Genomic DNA, 21,385 nt, shown 5'->3' with positions numbered 1-21,385 from the left:
TACTCAGTGTCCTCTTTAGTCGTTTGTATGAAATGTTATATAGTAAGCTTAGTTATTAATTCCCCCCTCTGCCTTTAATTAGGTTTAATTATTGCCAAATAATTGCCAAAAAATCTGTTGCTTTTTTTAAAAAAAATTTTAACGTTTATTTGTTTTTAAAAGAGAGAGAGACAGACAGACAGCGTGAGCAGGAGAGGAGCAGAGAGGGAGACACAGAATCCCGAGCAGTTTCCAGGCTCTGAGCGGTCAGCACGAAGCCGGACATGGGGCTTGAGCTCACCAACCACAGATCATGACCTGAGCCGAAGCGGGGCTGCTCAACCGACCCAGCCACCCTGGAGCCCCCAAAATCTGTTGCTTTTAAGGAAAGAAAATATGGAAATATACATACACACACACACACACACGTACATATATATATATATATATATATATATATATATATATAATTTTTTTAATGTGGAAATATTTTTATCCCTGAAGTTCATTGCTTTCCCACCCCACCCCCCCCATTAGTTTAAATCACAGGCAGCAAGCTCCAGTTCTCAAACGTAGAGTCAGTGGGGCACCGAGGAGCAGACGCTATTTAAGCAAGGGGCCCCCAGGCCGGCCCGCGGCCTTCAGTGCTCTGTCGCCCGGGCAACTGATAAACCAGCATTCCTCCCACCTGACCCCGCGCCGGTGACGGTGGCGGCCGCGCTCCCGCGTCCCGCTCCAGCCCTGCAGCCTGGGGACGTGTCCTCAGCGTCCGGCAGCGGCCAGGCTCATCCAGGCGCTTTCTAAGCGCGGCCCCCGGGGTAACCGGAGGCAAGTCCCACGCACCCCCACGCGGGGCCACCTTCCTCTGCAAGGCCCGCGACGGCGGGGAGCGCGCTGTCCTCCCGCTCTCCTCTCCGCGGCCTTCCACCCGCCTGGAAGTGTCGCCGCGTCTCCACCCCACCCGGTTCGCGCAGCGCCGTCGGGGCGTCCCGGGCGCTCCAGCACCGCAGGCAGGGCGGGTCCACGCGGGTTCCCAGACTTCCGTAGCCGCCCCCCAAAATCGCCCTGCCGCTTAAAAGTGGCGGACGTGAGGTTCTGCGGAAATCTGGGACCCAGACGTTCCCGCGGCAACCAGAACCCCAGGGGCCGCGGGAAGAAGCCAGGGGCCCCTCCCCTCCCGCAGCGGGCGGGGGACACCCCCGGGCGAGGGTCCCGCCACCCCTGACCCATAAGGGTGAGTTCCTTGCAGAAATACACCCCCCCCCCCGCACGTGTCCTCTTCCCCGCGCTTCCCGAGACACTTCCCGTCGCCCATTCCCCGGGGTGCCTCGCCCCCGCCCTGGCAACCCTCCCTGGGTTTCCTTTGTCCCCGCCACACCCCTGCCCCGAGCTTCCAGAGTCCTCTCCAAGGATATCCCACCACCACTACCCCCCCCCCCCCCCAACCCCCGCGCCGCGCCTCTTCGGGACCTTTTCTGGTCCCTTCCCCCTCTCCGCCTTCCCTGTCCCCTCCCCGAGCCTCTCCCGCGCCCTCCCCGCCCCCTCCCCGGTTTCCCCTGTCCCCTCCCGCCCCGCCCCCGTTTTTAAACCTGGCGCCGAGCGCCCTGGTAGGTGAGCGCCCTCGCCCGAGCGGTTAGAGGCGCGGCCGAGTCGCTGGTGCCGCCGGAGGGGCGCTGGCTGTGCGGGCACCATGAGACCCGAGGCGGCGGCCGGAGCCCGGGAGGCGCGGGGGCGCGTCTGTCACTGCCCCGCCGACGGTCCCCGGAGGCCACCGCCGCCGCGCGGGCCGGAGAGGTGAGGGTGTCCCCGCGGTGCGACGGTGAGGGGGGCGCAGAGCGGGATGCCCCGTGCGCCGCTGAGTCCCCCCGAATCCGGGCGGAGCTCCGGAGCCCGACGGCGACGCAGGGCAAGTCCCTTAACCTTAGTCAGGGACGCAGAGTCCTCCGGGTTTCGGGGTACAGCGCCGAAGCGCGGAGGCCCAGGAACGGCCCGCGAGGAAATGGGCCAACGCTTCCATCCATAGATCTGAAATCACTGGGCTGGGAACGTTGAAGTCTCGGGGCCTCTCGGCGTGCCTAACAGGGGTCCCCTCACGTTGACTGTCACAGCCTTGGTGACAGTGTTTGGTTGGCCCAGTGCTTGGGGCTCAGCCCTTTCAAGGTAGTACAGTTAAAATCGAATTAGCCAAGGAGGTGTGGAAGGGGCTGCGTGGCTAGGCAGCCTGACAGGAGAAAACCATTTGCCCCTTTTGCATCCTAGATGCCTTGTGGAATGGTCTCGGCGAAGTCAAGATCCTTCAACAGCACGGGTGGTGCGGTAGAAATTAATGAGCCACAAAGTAGCCAGCTACAGTGGGGAATCAACGGAAGAATCCAGTCAGGCTGGGAGAGAAATCCCTCAACTAATGTGTCCTCTGATCATTGCATCAGATTTGGGACTTCTCAAAACCCAATGAAGGCAGAGAACTGATAATGCGGCAAGGAGGAAAAAAAAAAAAAAGAGAGAGAGAGAGAGAGAGAGAGATCCCCCCACCCCTTCCAAATGGTACTGGTTTATCCACAGACTGAGAACTTGAGAGAACTTTCTGGGGTATCCAGTGATCCTTTCTCAGGCAAACATTAGAATTGATAAGAATGATAACTCTTACGATATTATTTTTTTTAAGTTTATTTGTTTGTTTTGAGAGGGAAAGAGAGAGAATCCCAAGCAGGCTCTGCATGGTCATGGCAGAGCCCCACATGGGTCTCAATCTCACAATCATGAGATCGTGACCTGAGCTGAGATCGAGTTGGATGCTTAACTGACTGAGCCCCCCAGGTGCCCCTTATGACATAATTTTGAAAGAGCAGAAAATGCTGGGGTTCATCTCTGGTCCCTGCCTTTCCAGCCCCACACCATGGAGACCTTGGATCCTGACACCCCAAGAAACTGAGCTGCCCGCAACTGGAAACCCGGTAAGGTTAAGGGGGGCATTGTGGTATCCAACAGTTCAGCCAGAAAGTGGCACCAACTCAAAAATGACCATGAAGGCCTGTCCCTCTCTCGGTGGTCTAATACAGAAGTGCCTGTGGGTTTGGGATTGGGAGCCTGGGTGAGGCTGCTGTTAATCAGACCTGAGTCACATGCACAGATTGGGCTCCTGCTTGCTTCTCTCTCTCTGTCTTCTTTTGAATCTTGATTCATTTTTTGAGAGCAAGATGGAGACAGAGCATGAGTGGGGGAGGGGGAGAGAGAGAGGGAGACACAGAATCAGAAGCAGGCTCCAGGCTCCCATCACAGAGCCGGATGTGGGACTCGAACCCACAAACCATGAGATTGTGACCTAAACTAAAGTCGGACACTTAACCGACTGAGTCACCCTGGCGCCCCTGCTTGCTTCTTTCTTGAAAAGCAAAGCCTAGCTATGGCCTAGTTCTCTCAAGGGCATTCTGAGAGAAAGAAAGGGAGATTTCTTTTATGTTGTTTTTTCCCCTTGCAAACCAGCGGGTAGAGAGAGGAGGGGTTGGCTGTCTCTGGCTGCCTCCCCTCCCCTTAGAGAAAAGCTGAGGGTGCCATTACTGCTGGGCTGGTACCACAGTGCAAATAAGGGCAGAGACCAGTCTGGGGTGCCCAGAAGTTGCTGTTAAAAGCCCACCATCTGGCCCTTTCTGAAGGACTTTTGCCCAGTCTGCAAGCACTCCTGGGGTAATTCATGTTGTCTGAGCAAATACACTCTGGCTGAGGGCTTTGTGGGTAAAGATTAATCTCCACCACTATTCTTTTGTTTCCTGCACTGGTAACTAAATGGCTTTATACTTACTGAAGTAATGGCTTGCTTTCATAGAATTTACCTTTCCTTTTTTAAATCTTCAAATGTAAGTTGATGACTTTTATAATGCTGAAGAGCTAATCAGGCTGGGAAGGACTATGTATTTAATTTACGTAACATGTGGCATATGTTATGTGTGCAGTTATTTGTAATATGATAAGAAATTCAGGTGCGGGAAAGCTGACCTTGGACTGTATTTTAATATCCAGACTACTTTATTAAATTAGCCTGGATAATGGAAGTTTTTAATTCAGTTGCTATTATTTAAAGAATGAAAAAAATACAATCTATATCAAATGAATGATTTTGTAGACGAAATTAGTCTTAAACACATGCAATCTCTAAATAATGGAAAATAATTTCGTCTTTTGCATCCAAGCTTAAGTTCGTTCTTAAATATAAGATTTAAGAGGTGCTTGGGAGGGGGAGAAAATATAGTTTACAATTATGCGATTTTTTTTTTTTTTGTTAAATGAAATGTATATGGAGCGGTTGTTGCAAGAATAAAAATACTGTAGCACATTTATTAACGCAAGGCAGGTGGATTTTTTCCTATGATGACGAGAAGGCTATTTGTGAGAAAATTGTTAAGGTGTAGCAACTTTCTAGTTGATCGTTAGCATGGCACACTGGATAAAGCAGTTGTGTCCATGGATTTGGCGGGGAGGTGCTCTGTGGGGGCTGTAGCGCACGCCGCCCTGCGCGCCTGGACAGCTCTTTGTAGAGCCCACTTGGCGAGGTGAAGTCTGCGGGAGCCAGGGCCAGGTGAGCGCCGCCCGGCACCGGGAGGGACCGCTTCTTGCTCAACAGCGCCCTCTCCCGACGACGCGGGAGAACTCCTTGCCTCCCGGGCCCTGTTGAGTATTTCTGGAGAAATTGTAGGGCTGGATTGGAGGCCCTGTGCCCTGAGCCGTGGACTCACCCTCACCCATTTGGTATCCCTCCCTCTCCTTGGGGGGCTGTCTTCCTCTCCTGCCTGGGGAAAATGAACGACAGCCTAATCCTTCGTTGACCTCTGTTGCATTTCTCTCCTTGCCACTTGCCGACCTTGCAAGGGAGGTGATTCCCTAAAAGGAGATGGGCCCATCCTCCCATCTCACAGGTTTCCCCGCCCTTGCACTTTGTTGGAGTCAGAGGCTGCATGGGGAGGAGAGTGGGAGACCCTCATGAAAGCCTCTGCTTGTATCTCTTCTCTTACTCTTATGGACACACACATTGACATACTTACCCTGTATGCATTTCTGTTCCCCTGGCATCATCAAAATATGAATGTTTAGACATTTCTGTCATCAGAAAAGGATCTTTAATTAGAGTGTATTTGTGACATAAAGTTTTTGTTTTTATTTATTTAGTTTCTTTTCTTTTCCTTTTTTTTTTTTTTAGAGAGAGAGAGAGAGCATGAGTCGGGAAGAGGGGCGGCGGGGGGGTGGGGAGAGAATCTTAAGCAGGCTCCATGCTCAGTGCAGAGCCTGACATGGGGCTCGATCCCCTGATCCTGGGGTCATGACCTAAGCCAACATCAAGAGTCGGGTGCTCAATGGACTGAACTACCCAGACCCCCTGGCATAAAGTTTTTAAAGCTGTGTATGTTTGTGGGTAAAGTTTTACAGTTTTTAAAGGTGTATTGAATGTTTCAGAGTCTGGTTAGAATTACTCAGTTTATTCTGTTTAAATTTTTTTTTTCCACGTTTATTTTTGAGAGAGAGAGAAAGAACTTGAGTGGGGGAGGGGCAGAGAGAGAGAGCTCCGGAGACGCAGAATCTGAAGCAGACGCAGGGCTGGAACCCACAAGCCGAGAGATCATGGCCTGAGCCGAAGTCAGATGCTTAACCAACTGAGCCACCCAGGTGCCCCTAGAATTACTCGCTTTAAAGGAAGCTGTTTCTCTGTACTAACACTGCCTTTTGGTGCCACCAAAGTGTGTGCACTGTTGTATTAGACACAGCCATCGCCGGATATAAAATCACCTCTGACAGCCCAGGATTGCTTCCTGTGGTGGAGTGAGCAATTAGAGATATTTTATAAAGACAAATAAAGCTTAACACAGACGCGATTCTCTGGAGTCCTCAAAAAGTGAACTTCATTTTGGAGAAGGTTTTGCTCAAAGAGCCTCATTTTCTTTCCCTAACTTAGCTCAGCACAGCATATTGGAAAGAAATATGGTTGGTAAAATATAATGACGTTTGGGGTGCCTCGGTGGCTCAGTCGGTTGAGCGTCCAACTTCAACTTAGGTCATGATCTCACAGTTTGTGAGTTCGAGCCCCATGTCGTGCTCAGTCCACTTTGGATCTTCTCTCTCCCTCTCTCTCTGCCCCTCCCTCACTCATGTGCACTCTCTCGCTCTCTCAAAAATAAATAAACATTAAAAAATATAAATATACACATATGTGTGTGTATATATATATACACACTTATATGTATGTATGTACATATAATGTATATGTATGTACATATAATATATATGTATGTACATATATATGTATATATAAAATGACGTTTGCTCAGAAAGACCACACATATCACTGCAGGATGGAAGGATGTGATGATCGTTGGTGACAGTCCTCAGACTCCTTCCTTGTCACACTCCAGAAGATTTTGTCTCCCTCTCGATCTGGCTCCGTGCAACCCAAGGGCTGGGGTTTCTGATCCATGGCTCCAGCCCATTTCAGCTCACTTTCAAGCTGTCCCCGGAATGGTCTGTCCCAAGACACCCCACTTTGTGCTTTCCATATAACTAAAACTTTCAGAGCTCTAACATCAAATGGCAATTTCTGCCTTCTCAGCCCCTTAGATAATCTGGCCACAGTTCAGGCCAAATTCTTTGAGATTCAGGACCTCACAGAATGGACAGAAAGGGGTCAGCCCTGGACCGGAAGAGTGATTGTCCTTTCTCTCACTAGCACCTACTCTGGTCACAGCGTGGACAAGCCTGGCACTCTCTCTCTCTCTCTCTCTCTCTCTCTCTCTCTCCCTGTGTCTTATCTCCATTGTCCTTAGTTGCTCAGCCTAGCTTTTCTTTCCTCCACTCCTGATATTCAGGGGGTCACAGGGTTTTTTGAATACTACTGAAGTGCCCTTGAAATCCATCTTTCCTTTCCCTTCCTGTCACTGTCCAAATCTTTATTACCTCTTGCTATGTGCCTCTGGGCCCTTACCTCCCCAACCTAGGCTGTGCACTACTCCCAGGGGCCACCGTTATCCTTAAATACAGGTCTGACTATTGAACTCCTGACTTCAAAATCAGCAGTGGTCTTTACTGCTGCCTCCAGAATGAAACTGAGACTCAAAAATAGGTATTCAAGGGGCGCCTGGGTGGCTCAGTCGATCAAGCATCTGACTTTGGTTCAGGTCATGATCTCATGGTTCATGAGTTTGAGCCCCGCGTCGGGCTCTGTGCTGACAGCTCAGAGCCCGGAGCCTGCTTCAGATTCTGTTTCCCCGTCTCTGCCCCACCCCTGCTTGTCTCTGTCTCTCTCTGTCAAAAATGAATAAATGTATAAATGTTAACAACAAAAAAATAGGTATTCAAGGAGTCCTGTAATGAGGATTCAGCTTCCTGGTGGAGCCCATTTACTACCACAGCTTCTCGTTCATTCCACACTGGGCTCCTCACTCTTCCCCATCTGTGCCCGTCAGAACTTGATGCTCTTTCTCTGCCAGGAATGGTCTCAGAATCACACATTCAAATGCCACTGAGGTCTCTGCCAGGCCTTCCATGAACCTTTCCCTCCTCCCTGCTTAGAATTGCTGGCATCTTGCTATATGATGCTTTGTAGCGCGGCTATTTGACAGTGTGTGTGTGTCTTTTCCAATTATATTTAAAAAGTCTTAACTGGGGGCACGTGGGTGGCTCAGGTTTAAAATCAATAGGAAAAGACCATCCAGAGAGAACGTAGGCAAACAGATGATTCAAAGACAAGAAGAGGCACCTGGGTGGCTCAGTTGGTTAAGCATCTGACTCTTGAATTCGGCTCAGGTCATGATCCCAGGGTTGTGGGATTGAGCCCCGCATCAGGCAACACACTGGGCATGGAGCCTGCTTGAGATTCTCTCTCTCTCTCTCTCTCTCTCTCTCTCTCAAAGAAAAAAAAAAAACAACCCTGAACTGAAGGACTGTGTCAGACGGACTCCTCTTTCCATCTTTGAATCCCTCACAGTCCCCAAGACATCACTGTCAACAGGAAGAGGAAGAGAGACTTATCAAATACTGTTAAGGTTGGGGCACCTGGGTGGTTAAATGTTAAGCGTCCAACTTTGGCTCAGGTCATGATCTCACGGTTCACAAGATTGATCCCTGTGTCGGGCTCTGTGCTGACATCTCGGAGCCTGGAGCCTGCTTCGGATTCTGTGTCTCCCTCTCTCTCTGCCGCTCCCCTGTTCACACTCTGTCTCTCTCTCAAAAATAAATAAAACATTAAAATTTTTTTTTAAAAAAAGAAGATAGAGAACTCGATCCATGTTCCCCTTAAGAATAAGGAGGATGAGGGGTACCTGGGGGGCTCAGTCGATTAAGCATCTGACTTCAGCCCAGGTCATGATCTCACGGTTCGTGGGTTCAAGCCCCGCATTGGGCTCTGGGCTGACAGCTGGGAGCCCGGAGCCTGCTTCGGATTCTGTGTCTCCCTCTCTCTCTGCCCCTCCCCCAGTCACACTGTCTCTCTCTCTCTCTCTCTCTCAAAAATAAACATTAAAAATTTTAAAAACCCACAAATACTGTTAAGGTGTTTACATTGTTTCTAAAATTGGTATTGATACTAAGAAGCGCAGACCACTTAGATTATATTTTTTTAGAATTTCAGGATGCTACTTCAGACAGACTATATCTGTGTTTGATGTGTCTGTCTTTGCAGCTTGAACCTGGTGATGACCGGCAAACTCCGGGATCAAAGGGTGCCTTTGGGTTTCAGCATCCTGTAAGGTAACATGACTTCACAGCAAGAAATATGTTCTTTCTTTTTAATAGAAGCATAAGCATACTTTAGTGTCCTCACCTGTGTACATTCTCAACAAAGTGGAAAATAATTCAGTATAGTCTTCTGTATTTAGTTCTTACCCAAAGGAACTTCAAGGATATTTTGTTGGATTTCTGGAATTCTTTCATTCATTCAGTGTTCCAGTTGCAAATTGGATTGACCTCTTTCCTTTATGTCTTTTGTTTATACCTCTCATTACATATTATGTCTTGTGTTAAATTTTTTTAATGTTTGTATTTATTTTGGGGAAGGGGAGGGGCAGAGAGAGAGGGAGCCAGAGGATCCCAAGTGGGCTTTGTGCTGACCTCAGAGATCATGATTCGGGCTCGAATCAACCAACCGTGAGATCATGATCTGAGCTGAAGTCAGATGCTTAACCGACTGAGCCACCCAGGTGCTCCTGTCTTGTGTTAAATTTAATTGGATATGAATTGTATATGTGTATCTGCTTATTTACTTAAGTACTTAAGTACATTTCTATTTCTTTCCCAGAATATAAGTTAGCATATTGTCTGGAGCAAAGTAGACCTTGAAAATATGTGTGTGACCGAACAAGGGATTGGTTGGAGGGTTCTCCCACCGTTGGCTTCTCCGGCCTCTCTGTGCTGCCATGGTCCTTCCTGGTGGGGATCAGGACCCTCACTACTGTATCCCTCTTACATTTCATCCATTTTAGGCAGGTGGCTCATGCTCAGGATTTTTTAACTGTGTCTCTGTCTCTTTCTCTCCCCATCTCTCATTTCCTGCAGCAGAATGAATCTAGTCTGTGCTACTCCTCATGAAAGTATTTTTACCCTGGTTATCCTGGAAAACTGAAAGCTCTAGTAAAACCCAGAGATACTAACTGCTAGAGATGCACTTGAAAGACCTTCAGACTGGTCAAAGAGTGATTTCTGGAAAAGGGAAGCTTTCCTAGTGTCCCTTACACCTGTGGTCTTTATTCCCCACGGGACTGGGGAAGCTTTAAAAATACAGACGCTGGGGGGCTCCCCTGGGAGTGTTGACTCATTTGTTCTGAGAAAGGCCTAGGTGTCTGTATTCGTACGGTCTCCCAGGTGATCCCAATGTGCATGGGGGATGAACCTGCCACCCTCTGTCTTGCCCTGTGAGCGTCCACCTGCACGACCCACCCGTGGACCTGCCGGCCGCGGACGCTCTGGGGCTGCTCCCCAATTTTTGTTTCAATGAAAATGCAGTGACTGGTGAGGCATGCGTTACAAACTGAGTGCACAATTTTATCTTTTTATTACAGAAAATTTCAAACACAGACAAAAGTGGAGAGAACGGTACAGGGACCCACATGCCTGTCACCAGCCTCAATAATTATCAGCCGTCTTCAGATCTGCTGGTGTTTATCATCTTCTCCAACCTATTTTTTTAATTGTTGTTAGAATATTTTAAAGCAATTCCAGATATCCTACTAATTCACATTCCCCTGCAATTACTTCAGCATTACAGCTAACTTTTAATATGGCCAAACCCTGGGGGCACCTGGGTGGTTCAGTCAGTTAAGCGCTGATTTCGGCTCAGGTCATGATCTGACAGTTCGTGAGTTCAAGCCCCATGTCGGGCTCTATGCTCACAGCTCAGAGCCTGGAGCCTGCTTCAGATTCTGTGTTTCCCTCTCTCTCTGCCCCTCCCCTGCTTACTTGCTCTCTCTCTCTCAAAAATAAACAAACATTAAAAAAATTTGTAAGAGAAAATATGGCCAAACCCTAAACTATGTTTGTAGTTTATATTTTATTTATACATTTTATATAAAATAGAATTTATGTTATTTATATTTTATACAATATAGAAATATGTTACATTTTTATATTTTATATTTAAATTTATATTTTTATATAACATTACTTGTATTTATATAATATAGAAATATATATATTTAAAGTATATATATACATATATGTATGTATGTATAAAGTATATATACACATATATGTGTATATATATATATATATATATATACATGTCTATATATATTTTTTTTTCTTCTGTTTGTTGCAGAGTTCCTCAACCCCAGCACTATTGAACTTTGAGCTGGATGGTTGTTTGTTGTAAGGGGCTGTTGTGGGCATGACACAATGTTCAGTGGAATCACTGGCCTCTGCCCACCACATACTAATAGCTTCCCCTCAGTTGTGGCAACCAGAAAGGTCTCCAGACGTTGCCACATGTCCCCTGGAGGCTGAGAATCCCTGGCTTATCAGAAATCTTGGGACGTTCAGAATTGTCACGCATTATTTATAGCAGGGTGTTTCCGCTCTTTTCTCCTCCATCCAAAAAGAGGGAAATGGAAATCAGCTCTACAGGGGCGCCTGGCTGGCTCAGTCGGTAGAGTGTGTGACTCTTGATCTCGGGGTTGTAGGTTCGAGTTCCATGCTGGGTGTAGAAATTACTTAAAAATATAAAAAAATAAATCAGCTTTGCAACTAAGTAGTGATCAGTTGATAATCCCTCTCAGTTCCTCAGGAGACCTCAGGGGAAAACGCCAATAAATGAGTGAGTAAATGGTAAGAAAAAAGGATTATGGGGAGAGTGAGGGGTATTTTAAATACTTCCCATGTGTAACTGGAATCATAAATCCTATAAAACCTGGATTTAGAGGTTCCAAATTTATATATTTAGGTTATTTCCCTTCCTTCCTTCTTTTCTTTCTTCCTATTCTTTAGACTAGACAAATAACCAGGGTTCCCATCTTCTGTACTGGCAAAGTGAGGAACCCACCCCTATCACTTTTCTATAGCAACGTCCAGAAAGATTAGCTGCTTCTCTAGACTGGGGCCTCAGGGTCAAGTTTCCTCCAGGGCCCAAAGGGCTACAATGTTCCCCATGCTCAGGGGTGTTAGGGAGAGTGGGACCTAACCTAAATAGGACATATATTCTCCAGGATAAATCAAGTTCTCCATTCGATCAGAGTGAGACTCTTCATCTTGAAACTTGGTGTTTTAATTCCCCCTTACCTTCACGGAAGCAGACCCTTTTTCCTGTGTTGGTCTAAATTGATTTTCCCACTCACGTTTTAGCTCATTTCTGAACTGGTGTAGGGTTCCTCACCAGCTCTCTCCACCTGCCCACAGTCTTGTGTTCTGGTGACTTAGAAAACACACCTCGGGGTGCCTAGGTGGTTCAGTTGGTTAAGCGTCCGACTTCGGCCTCAGCTCATGGTTTCATGGCTCCTAAGTTCAAGCCTCGCGTCAGGCTCTCTGCTGACAGCTCAGGGCCTGGAGCCTGCATTGGATTCTGTGTCTCTGCCTCTCTCTGCCCCTCCCCAGCTCACAATCTGTCTGTCTCTCTCTCTCTCAAAAATAAATAAACATGAAAGAAAGAAAGAAAGAAAGAAAGAAAGAAAGAAAGAAAGAAAAGAAAAAAATTAAAAAAGGAAGGAAAAGAAAAGAAAGAAAAGAAAACACTCCGGGCACATTGAAGGCAAGATCAGAGAGGGAGATTGGGAGTTAGCTGCTTTTAGGGAAGAGTACCTTCTCGATGGAGTTCAGCATTGTTTCGGGGTGATTAATGGTGTATTTTTTTCTTGAATATTAGACTTTATTTACCCATTTCAAAGCGCCAAGAGTATCTGCAGAGTTCTGGGGAAAAAGTGCTGGCCAGCTTCCCGGTGCAAGCCACAATCCACTTCTACAACGATGAATCCGATTCAGACGACGAAGAACAAGAAGAAGAAACCCAGTCTTCCGAACTTCAGTGCCAGGAGACAGAAGGTCAGGCGGAGAATGGCCCAGGAGGGAAGGGCAAGGGCCAGCTCACAAACCTGGGACGGAGGTCTGTAGGACACGGTGGCCTCAGTGGTAAGGGTCTACTCTCTCATGGTGACTCTCTGGGGAGCACAGAGTGTTCCTCACCCAAATAAATGGGGTCTCTCTCCTACACCAGACCTGGCTCACATGCACTCCTGGGGACAGCCGTGCCAGGACACCTTGCATTTCCCTTGGTGTTTAGGGGTCGGGGACTACCTCTGGCCAGGACGCCATTCACAGCCAGAACTTAGCTTTTAACTTTTCCTTCTCCTGGTGATTCTCTTCAGGGCACTCATGCACACTGTTGAGAAAGGATTCCAGGACCAGGAGAAGGTTTGTGTTGACATGGGTTGTTATTAGTTGGGACCAACTTTCAAAGCACCATTTACCATTGTCACTGTGCCATCAAGTGACAGATTATTCCAGTATAGGTTACTACCCCACCTGTGCCTCTCACTTAACCTCGGACTCTTTATTTAGCGATTTCTATTTTTGTAAAAATGATGAAGCTGTTGTCCCAGGGTTGATGTATTTGCTTACTGGCATTCCCAAAATATTTATGAAAAATAAATAAAACTGAATAATTTCCATAAGAGTAACATAAATTTTAAATGTGGATTTTTAGGGGACAATTCTGGATAAAAATTTGTGATTCTTGTCTAAGGGCTGAGTGTATGAATAAATGGAGAGAAGAGCTTTAACTCTTAGTTGGGGACTGGTTTGGGCTTATTACTTGAATAGAATAACACTGTTTTCAATCAAATTATCTAATATAAAATTATTTCCATTTTTTAAATATTTTGATGATTAAATGAGTGTACTCCACAAGTTTATCACTTAACTATCTTACATGTGGTTGTTTTCCTATATATAGTACATTATATAAATTTATACTTGAAATAAATATTTTGAAAGAAAAATGTTTGATAATCACCTTTTTTGTGTAAAATAATTTTATTTATTTATTTATTTATATTGTATTTTTTTTTTAAGTAATCTCTACACCCATGTGGGACTCAGACTCAGAACCCTGAGATCAAGAGTTGCACGCTTCGCCCACTGAGCCATCCGGGCACTCCATGTTTAAGACAATTTTAGATTTTAATTAGTGCCTGCTTTAAAGTGTTTAAAAGTTTGTCAGAGTGTTTTCATATTTAACTCTTTAAATGATATTAATTGTGTTTAAGAATATAAAAGTGTAAAAAGAATGTAGACAGGATTGTAACCTCGATGCTCAAAAAGTCCATTAATATTAAAAAAAATGGAGCTAGGGGCACCTGGGTGGTTCAGTTGGTTAAATGTCCAACTTCAGCTCAGGTCGTGATCTTGTGGTTCATGGGTTTGAGCCCCGCATCGGGCTCTGTGCTGACGGCTTAGAGCCTGGAGCCTGCTTCAGATTCTGTGTCTCCCTCTTCTCTCTGCCCTTCCCCTTGTGCTTGGTCTATCAAAAAAGAAAAAAGAATTGGAGTAATATATGCAAATATTTTAACAATCCAAACAGTATAGAAAAGTATACATTTGCATAGTAAGTCACCCTCTCCTGTTGTGCTCTTTCTCTGTGCAAAATACCCAACATCAATTGTTTTTTGTCTACCTCTTTAAAAATTGCTGTTTGTAGGGCACCTGGGTGGCTTAGTCGGTTGAGCATCCAACTCTTGATTTTGGCTCAGGTCATGATCCCAGGGTCATGGGATCAAGCCCCGCATAGGGCTCCATGCTGTGTGTGGAGCCTGCTTGAGATTCTCTCTCTCTCCCTCTGCCCCTGTCCCGCACCCATGGTCCCATGCTTTCTCTCTTTCTAAAATAAAATAAAAATAAAAATTACTTTCTTTCTTTCTTAATAACTGGAAATTTGTAGCTCTTAATCCCCTTTATTTCACCCATCCCCCATCCACTTTGCCTCTGGCAATCACCACCATTGAAGAGTATTTAAAAGTCTGTTTTGTCTGGCCATTTGCTTTGTTTTTGAGACTCCACATATAAGTGAAATCATATGGTATTTGTCCATCCATAGTGTTGCAAATGGCAAGATCTCATTCTTTTTTATGGCTGAGTAATATCCCATTATCTATCTCTATCTATCTCTATCTCTATCTCTATCTCACATCTTTATCCATTTATCTCTTCACAGACACTTGGGCTGCTTCTATGTCTTGGCTGTTGTAAATAATGCTGCAGGAAACACAGAGGTGCATCTGTCTTTTCAAATTCGTGTTTTTGCTCTCTTTGGGTAAATACGGAGCTGTGGAATTACTGGATTCTATTTTTAAGTTTTTGAGGATCCTCCATAACTGTTTTCCACAGTGGCTGCACCAATTTTCATTCCCGCCTGTAGTGCACAAGAGTTCCTTTTTTTTTTTTTTTTTTTCACATCCTCCCTGACGCTTGTTATTTCTTGTCTTTTTTTAAAAGATTTTATTTTTAAGTAATCTCTACACCCATCGTGGGACTCGAGCTTACAACCCTGAGATTGAGTCACACGCTCTACTGACTGAGCCAGCCAGTCGCCCCTATTTCTTGTCTTTTTTAAAATTTAATGTCTTATTATTATTTTTTTTTTTTATTTTTGAGACACAGAGACAGAGCATGAACAGGGGAGGGGCAGAGAGAGAGGGAGACACAGAATCCGAAGCAGGTTCCAGGCTCTGAGCTGTCAGCACAGAGCCAGACGCGGGGCTCGAACCCACAGACCGTGAGATCATGACCTGAGCCGAAGTCGGACGCTCAACGAACTGAGCCACCCAGGCGCCCCTTGTCTCTTTGATACTAGCCGTTCTGATAGGTGTGAGGTGGTATCTCCTTGTGGTTTGATTTCATTTCCCTGATGGTGAGTGACACTGAGCATCGTTGCGTGTGCCTGTTGGCCATCTGAATGAATGTCTTCTTTGGAAAAATGTCTATTTAGATCCTCTGCCTCTGCTCATTTTTTAATCGGATTGTTTGATTTTTTTTTTTTTTTTTGGCGTTTTTTTTCCTCTTTTCAGATTTTTTCTTCAAAATTTTTTTTTGTTAATATGATTATTTTACTTGTTTGAAGTGCCTTTTTTCAAACTTTAAAACAATTCTACCTGGGCTTATTTCAGAAAGGATTTCAGATGGCATCCTACTTTGCCAGGTTGTAACAGAAAAACATTAGAAGTCTTACCCTTACTGTCCCTTCATCGGATGCTTGAGATGAAGCTTCGGTCATCACATTTGGCTTTGTTTAGTTTTCTCAATAAATCAGTTTTACTGAGAAAAAAAGATCTGGCCCAGTTGCCCGTTTCCCATCAAGAAAACAAACTTGGTCTGCCATATATTCACTTATAAACTATACATTATATGGAACCATTTGAAATTGCTGATGTTTGGCTGTTTTGACCTCCATTTCCATTCGTTTACAAAAAAGAAAAAAAAAGTCACCTTGATGGCGTTTTCTTTTTAAAAAAAAATTTTTTTTTTAACGTTTATTTTTGAGACAGAGAGAGACAGAGCATGAACGGGGGAGGGTCACAGAGAGAGGGAGACACAGAATCCGAAACAGGCTCCAGGCTCTGAGCTGTCAGCACAGAGCCCGACGCGGGGCTCGAACCCATGGACCGCGAGATCGTGACCTGAGCCGAAGTTGGACGCTTAACCGACCGAGCCACCCAGGCGCCCCGATGGCGTTTTCTAAAACCTACATTTCTCCTTCATTTTCTGCAACAGCTTGCCTGATAATGATGTAGAAAACAGAGATCACATGTGGTACCATCTATACACTTTTTCTCCGGAATCTTTAAAAAATTCGAATCAAGTCAGCCACTCCAACAATGGTTACAATTAGCCAGGTTTCCATTAAATGTGTTATTTTGAATAAGTAATCTGTGGTTCCGGCTGACTTCTATGAGACATCTTTTAGCGGCTCACAAAAAAATAGCTCCTAATGAATGTGATTATGGAAACAGAGTCTTGCAAATACCAGGGGCTGAAGCCCGCTGGAAGCATTTGTACTTTCACCCAGCTGTGTGACAAGCCTCCCACGCTGGGTAATTTGCTGTAATATTTGTTTCTTCACGTCTCCAGTGCATTTTCTATGAGCCTTCCAGCGGATTTGCCGACAAAAGAACGCATTTCAATGTGTGGCCATATTGTTTTCTGTTTGCTATTTTATTTTATTTTTTTTAATTTTTAAAAAAAATTTTTTTTTAACGTTTTTTTTTTAAAATTTATTTTTGAGACAGGGAGAGACAGAGCATGAACGGGGGAGGGTCAGAGAGAGGGAGACACAGAATCTGAAACAGGCTCCAGGCTCTGAGCTGTCAGCACAGAGCCTGACACGGGGCTCGAACCCACAAACTGTGAGATCATGACCTGAGCTGAAGTCAGACGCTTAACTGACTGAGCCACCCAGGCGCCCCCAAATGATAGCTCTTTTTACCTGAGAAACTGCCAGAAGTTTTCAAAGCAATTGCACCATTGTCCATTCCCATCAGCAGCACATGAAGGTTCCAATTTGTCTGCATCCTTGGTTATGCTTGTGACTGTCTGTTTTTCTGATTACAGCCAGCCTAGTGGGTCTGAATGGATACCTCACTGTGGTTTTGATTTGCAGTTCCCTAATGACTAATGATGGGCACTTTTCATGTGCTTCCTGGCAATTTGTATATCTTCTTTGATGAAATGTCGATTCCAGTCTTTGTGCATTTTCTAACTGGGTTGTCTTTTTCTTGTTGAATTGTGATAATTGGGCAGAATTATTTTTAAAACGCTTTGTCTTTCTGGTGTGTGTTAATTTAGTTACAATTGGTTAACACAACCTATAAATCTACGTCATCACACATGTATATACGCCAATATACTGGGCCCAGTAAGTACAGGTGACTCCATCACCTGCTGTTATGCAAACCCTCTTCCTGTCTCACGAGACCTTGTATGATCCATGACCAGGTGCCAAGCAAAGGTACAGTGTCGATCTGTGCATTAAATTAACAAGGGTGAGGGGCACCTGGGTGGCTCAGTCGGCTGGGTGTCCAACTTGAGCTCAGGTCATGAGCTCACGGTTCATGGATTTAAGCCCACGTCGGGCTCTGTGCGGACAGCTCGGAGCCTGGAGCCTGCTTTGGACTCTGTCTTCCTCTCTCTCTGCCCCTCCCCCACTTACACTCTGTCTCTCAAAAATAATAAGCGTTAAAAAAATTTTTTTAAATAAAATAAATTAATAGAGGTTAAATTAAATTATTTAAAAATTTTTTTAGACTTCTAAAACTCCAGAACTCCCAATATTCCTTATGGATTTCTTTGCGCCTTCCCCTGGGCTGTGTGCACCCACGGTGCAGACGCCCCGACTTGGTTAAGGCACGGTGCCAATGGCTTCACCAACTCAGATTTGATTCCTATATGATCCAGTTACACTAGCTCAGAGAAAATTTCATTCTGAATCAGGAAATAAGCAAATCCTTGTTCTGCAAATTCCTGTTATTGGCCTGGAGAGAGACAGATAAGGCTGCAGGGCCTTGCTGCACCTGACCCATTGCTCCCCAGTGGAATGTTCCACCACCTGGCTTACAGTCCATCTTCAATAACATTATCTTCCCTCAGGGGAAACAACATTAGTCCTCGAAGAAGGCTGCAACGAAATAAAATATGTACCACTGACCAGCCAGTAGGCTCACAGATTTTTACTTTTTGGGACTTTGGAGTAAATTCTGGTGGGCTTTCTACAAAGGAAGTGGAGATTTTATTTTAGGTAGATTTTAGAATTTTTTTTAAATGTTTTTACTTATTTTTGAGACAGAGAGAGACAGAGCATGAGCAGGGGAGGGGCAGAGAGAGAGGGAGACACAGAATCTGAAGCAGACTCCAGGCTCTGAGCTGTCAGCACAGAGCCCGATGCGGGGCTCGAACTCAAGAACTGTGAGATCATGACCTGAGCCGAAGTCGGATGCTTAACCGACTGAGCCACCCAGGGGCCCACATTTTAGGTAGATTTTAAAGTAAGGTATAAAACTCTCTCTGAAATTATATAAAAGATTATTATTTCTCTTTATATTCCAGAGGTCTATTTGAATAATATATTGAAAAATACATTTTTTAGGGGAAATTTCATAGCAATTTTATTATAAATACTAACATTAAGAAATAAAGCATCCTTTCTTCCCTCCAGGCTAATTTTTCATTGTAAATTTTTTATTGAAGAATGACACCTGTGAAAACATATGGCATAAGCTTGATATGTATTTGCAAGGTTAATATGATCATGCAAACAGCACTCCAGATCAAATAGAAAACACAAGTAGGGGCACGTGGGTGGCTCAGTCTGTTAAGGGTCTGACCTCAGCTTAGGTCATGATATCACAGTTTGTGAGTTTGAGCCCTGTATCGGGCTCTCTGCTGTCAGCACAGAGCCTGCTTCGGGTCCTCTGTGCCCCTCTCTCTCTGCCCCTGTTCATTCTCTCTTTGTCTCTCTCAAAATAAGTAAATTGAAAAAAAAAAAAACCTCAAAAAAGTTTTAGGGGTGCCTGGGTTGCTCAGTTAAGTGTCCACCTTCGCTCAGCTCAGGTCTTCATCTCCCGGTTCATGAGTTCGAGCCCCACGTCGGGCTCTGTGCTGACAGCTCAGAGCCTGCAGCCTGCTTTGGATTCTGTGTCTCCCTCTCTCTCTGCCCCTCTCCGACTCATGCTCTGTCTCCCAGTCTCTCTCTGAAAAATAAATAAACATTAAAAAACACATTTTTTTTAAAAAAAGGAAACACAACTAGCCACCTAGGATAAGTGCTCCCTTCCAGTCATGACCCCCTCTTACACTACAGACTCCATTTGACAGGTTTTGAACTTGGGATCAGTAGGATCACAGGACATGTGCTCTTTCCTGTCTGGCTTCTTTCCTTGACATTCGTTTGTGAGATTCTTTCCAACTGTGTGGGCAGTTGTAGGGGTCTCATTCTCTGCTGAAGAGACCCCCACTGCGTGGCTGTACATGTGTCCATCCCCTCTCCTTGTGGTGTGTATGTGGTTTGTTTCCAGCTTGGGGCTATGAGAAATAACACTTCTTCAACTGTTTCCATACCCGTCTACTGGTGGACAGGGGCCCGATTCCATTGTGTGTACATGTAGGAGCAGGAACAAGAGCACAGTTTTTAGAAGCCTGTCCTGAACATGTCTGGTCTCCTCCAGCCAGAAAATAAGGAGTTGGGTGAAGGTGCACGGACCAGGAAGTTCCAGAGGAAAAGAACATTACCAACAAGGCCAATCTTTTCTTTGAGACCTTTTTTTTTTTAATTAATTAATTTAATTTTTGAGAGAAGGAGAAAGTGCGAGTGTGTACGAGTGCAGGAGGGGCAGAGAGAGGATCCCAAGCAGGCTCAACACTGTCGGAGCAGAGCCCAATGTGGGGCTCAAAATGAGGTTTGAACCCATGAACCATGAGATCATGACCTGAGCTGAAGTCAGATGTTACCCAGCTGAGCCACCCAGAGGCCCCTCTTTAGATCTTTATGAATGGGCTAGAGCTCAGGAGTGCTGAGGTGCCCAGTGAGTGACCATGGGCAGTGGGCTCTTCATTTTTCTTGAGTCGAGATTTTGTAAAAGGATTTAGGAGCTTACCTCATTAGCAATGAAACGGGTTGTGAAATGGAAATGTGAAAAGAGATCTGGAACATTCTATCCCGGAGGAGAAAGTCTAAGAACTCTTCTCTGCAAGTTCCAAGAAGTTTCCAGGAATTTGGTAAGGTTTCAACCAAGCTCTTGAACTCATCTGATGCCTTTACATACAGAGGAAATTCAGTTACAACAAGAGTCAAGTTTGAGAACAGAACCCGCATCCGGCAACATGTCCCCTTTCCAGCAATGAGGCCCAGCTCCGTCCCCACTTCCCCGTGATGGGGCAGCTTTGTACGCCAACCACGGGTCACATGATGCTTTTTCTAGCTGTTTCTGTAGCTCATCCCTGCCATGCTAATTATATAGACTCTACTAAGAGTTTTCCATTATTTTATTTTAGACCCTGAACAACCAACTGAAATCAGAGGGGTTGTTTGTTTGTTTGTTTGGGCAACTTATTTTTATCATCTCTCCCCCCACTCCCCACCCCATGATAGCAAGATAATATACCCAAGCAAAAGGAAAAACTACCTGGTTTTCTCTGTCTGTGTGACTCATTTTTGTAGAATTGCTGGTGAAACACCAACGTATAAATAGGTTAACTTTTTATGATGATTACGAAAATTATGGGTATTTATAAAAATATCTTCAACTGCCTTGGAGTTTGCTGGGCAAATCTAGAATATGATAGTATTGTAATATTCCATTATATCATTACACAGTAACCTTTACAAGCAGATTTTATTTTATAGTTTGAAATATTTAAAAAAGATGCTTAACACAACTAGCTATGACATAAATGAAAATTAAAACCACAGATACTGTCACGCGCCTACTAGAATGATTACATTAAAAAATTTTCTTTATGCTTATTTATTTATTTCGAGAGAGAGAGAGATTGAAAGTGTGTGCACAAGAGGGGGAGGGGCAGAGAGAGAGGAGAGAGAATTCCAAGCTGACTCCGTGCTGTCAGGGAAAAGCCCAACGCGAGTCTGGAACCCACGAACCATGAGATCATGGCCTGAGCCGAAATCAAGAGTCGGACGCTCAACCAACTGAGCTGCCCAGGCGTCCCTAGAATGATTACAATTTTTAAGAGACAGATAATAACAAGTATTGGTGGGGATGTGCAGTAGTAATTGGAAGCCTCATACATCACTGGTGGGAACGTAAAACGGTTAACGGTTTGGAAAACAGTTTGGCAATTTCATTAAAAAGTTAAACATACATCACTCACCATCAGAGAAATACAAATCAAAACCACAATGAGATACCACCTCACGCCTGTCAGAATGGCGAACACTGACGAC

The 21,385-nt window shown here is 45.2% G+C and overlaps 1 protein-coding gene and 1 long non-coding RNA gene across 2 annotated transcripts; one reads left to right on the top strand and one right to left on the bottom strand.

Annotated features, from left to right (window-relative positions):
- Nucleotides 1–1,545: 1,545 nt before the first annotated feature.
- Nucleotides 1,546–13,436, top strand: RIPPLY3 (ripply transcriptional repressor 3). Its single transcript, XM_019420317.2, has 5 exons — nucleotides 1,546–1,773; nucleotides 2,867–2,933; nucleotides 8,639–8,706; nucleotides 12,305–12,567; nucleotides 12,804–13,436. The coding sequence occupies exons 1-5, from the start codon at nucleotides 1,670–1,672 to the stop codon at nucleotides 13,088–13,090; spliced, it is 789 nt and encodes a 262-aa protein (XP_019275862.2). The 5' UTR covers nucleotides 1,546–1,669; the 3' UTR covers nucleotides 13,091–13,436.
- A 4,834-nt stretch (nucleotides 13,437–18,270) lies between these two features.
- On the bottom strand, nucleotides 18,271–21,305 carry LOC128777228 (uncharacterized). The gene is made up of 2 exons (XR_008422414.1): nucleotides 20,079–21,305; nucleotides 18,271–19,175 (listed from the first exon to the last, which is right to left on the bottom strand). It is a non-coding gene; the product is annotated as an uncharacterized LOC128777228 (long non-coding RNA).
- Nucleotides 21,306–21,385: the final 80 nt, after the last annotated feature.

Source organism: Panthera pardus, unplaced genomic scaffold (assembly GCF_024362965.1).
Source record: "Panthera pardus isolate Hobbes unplaced genomic scaffold, ASM2436296v1 HiC_scaffold_16, whole genome shotgun sequence".
NCBI classification, from domain to species: domain Eukaryota; kingdom Metazoa; phylum Chordata; class Mammalia; order Carnivora; family Felidae; genus Panthera; species Panthera pardus.
Note: the sequence above shows the minus strand (reverse complement) of the source record. Positions and strands in the feature narration are given on the sequence as shown.

Excerpts from the sequence above, each read along its gene's own strand:
- RIPPLY3 (XM_019420317.2), top strand. The coding sequence starts at position 1,670 with ATGAGACCCGAGGCGGCGGCCGGAGCCCGGGAGGCGCGGGGGCGCGTC. Across the intron at positions 8,707-12,304 it reads GGGTTTCAGCATCCTGTAAG|ACTTTATTTACCCATTTCAA; the intron begins GTAACATGACTT and ends CTTGAATATTAG. Across the intron at positions 12,568-12,803 it reads AGGACACGGTGGCCTCAGTG|GGCACTCATGCACACTGTTG; the intron begins GTAAGGGTCTAC and ends GATTCTCTTCAG.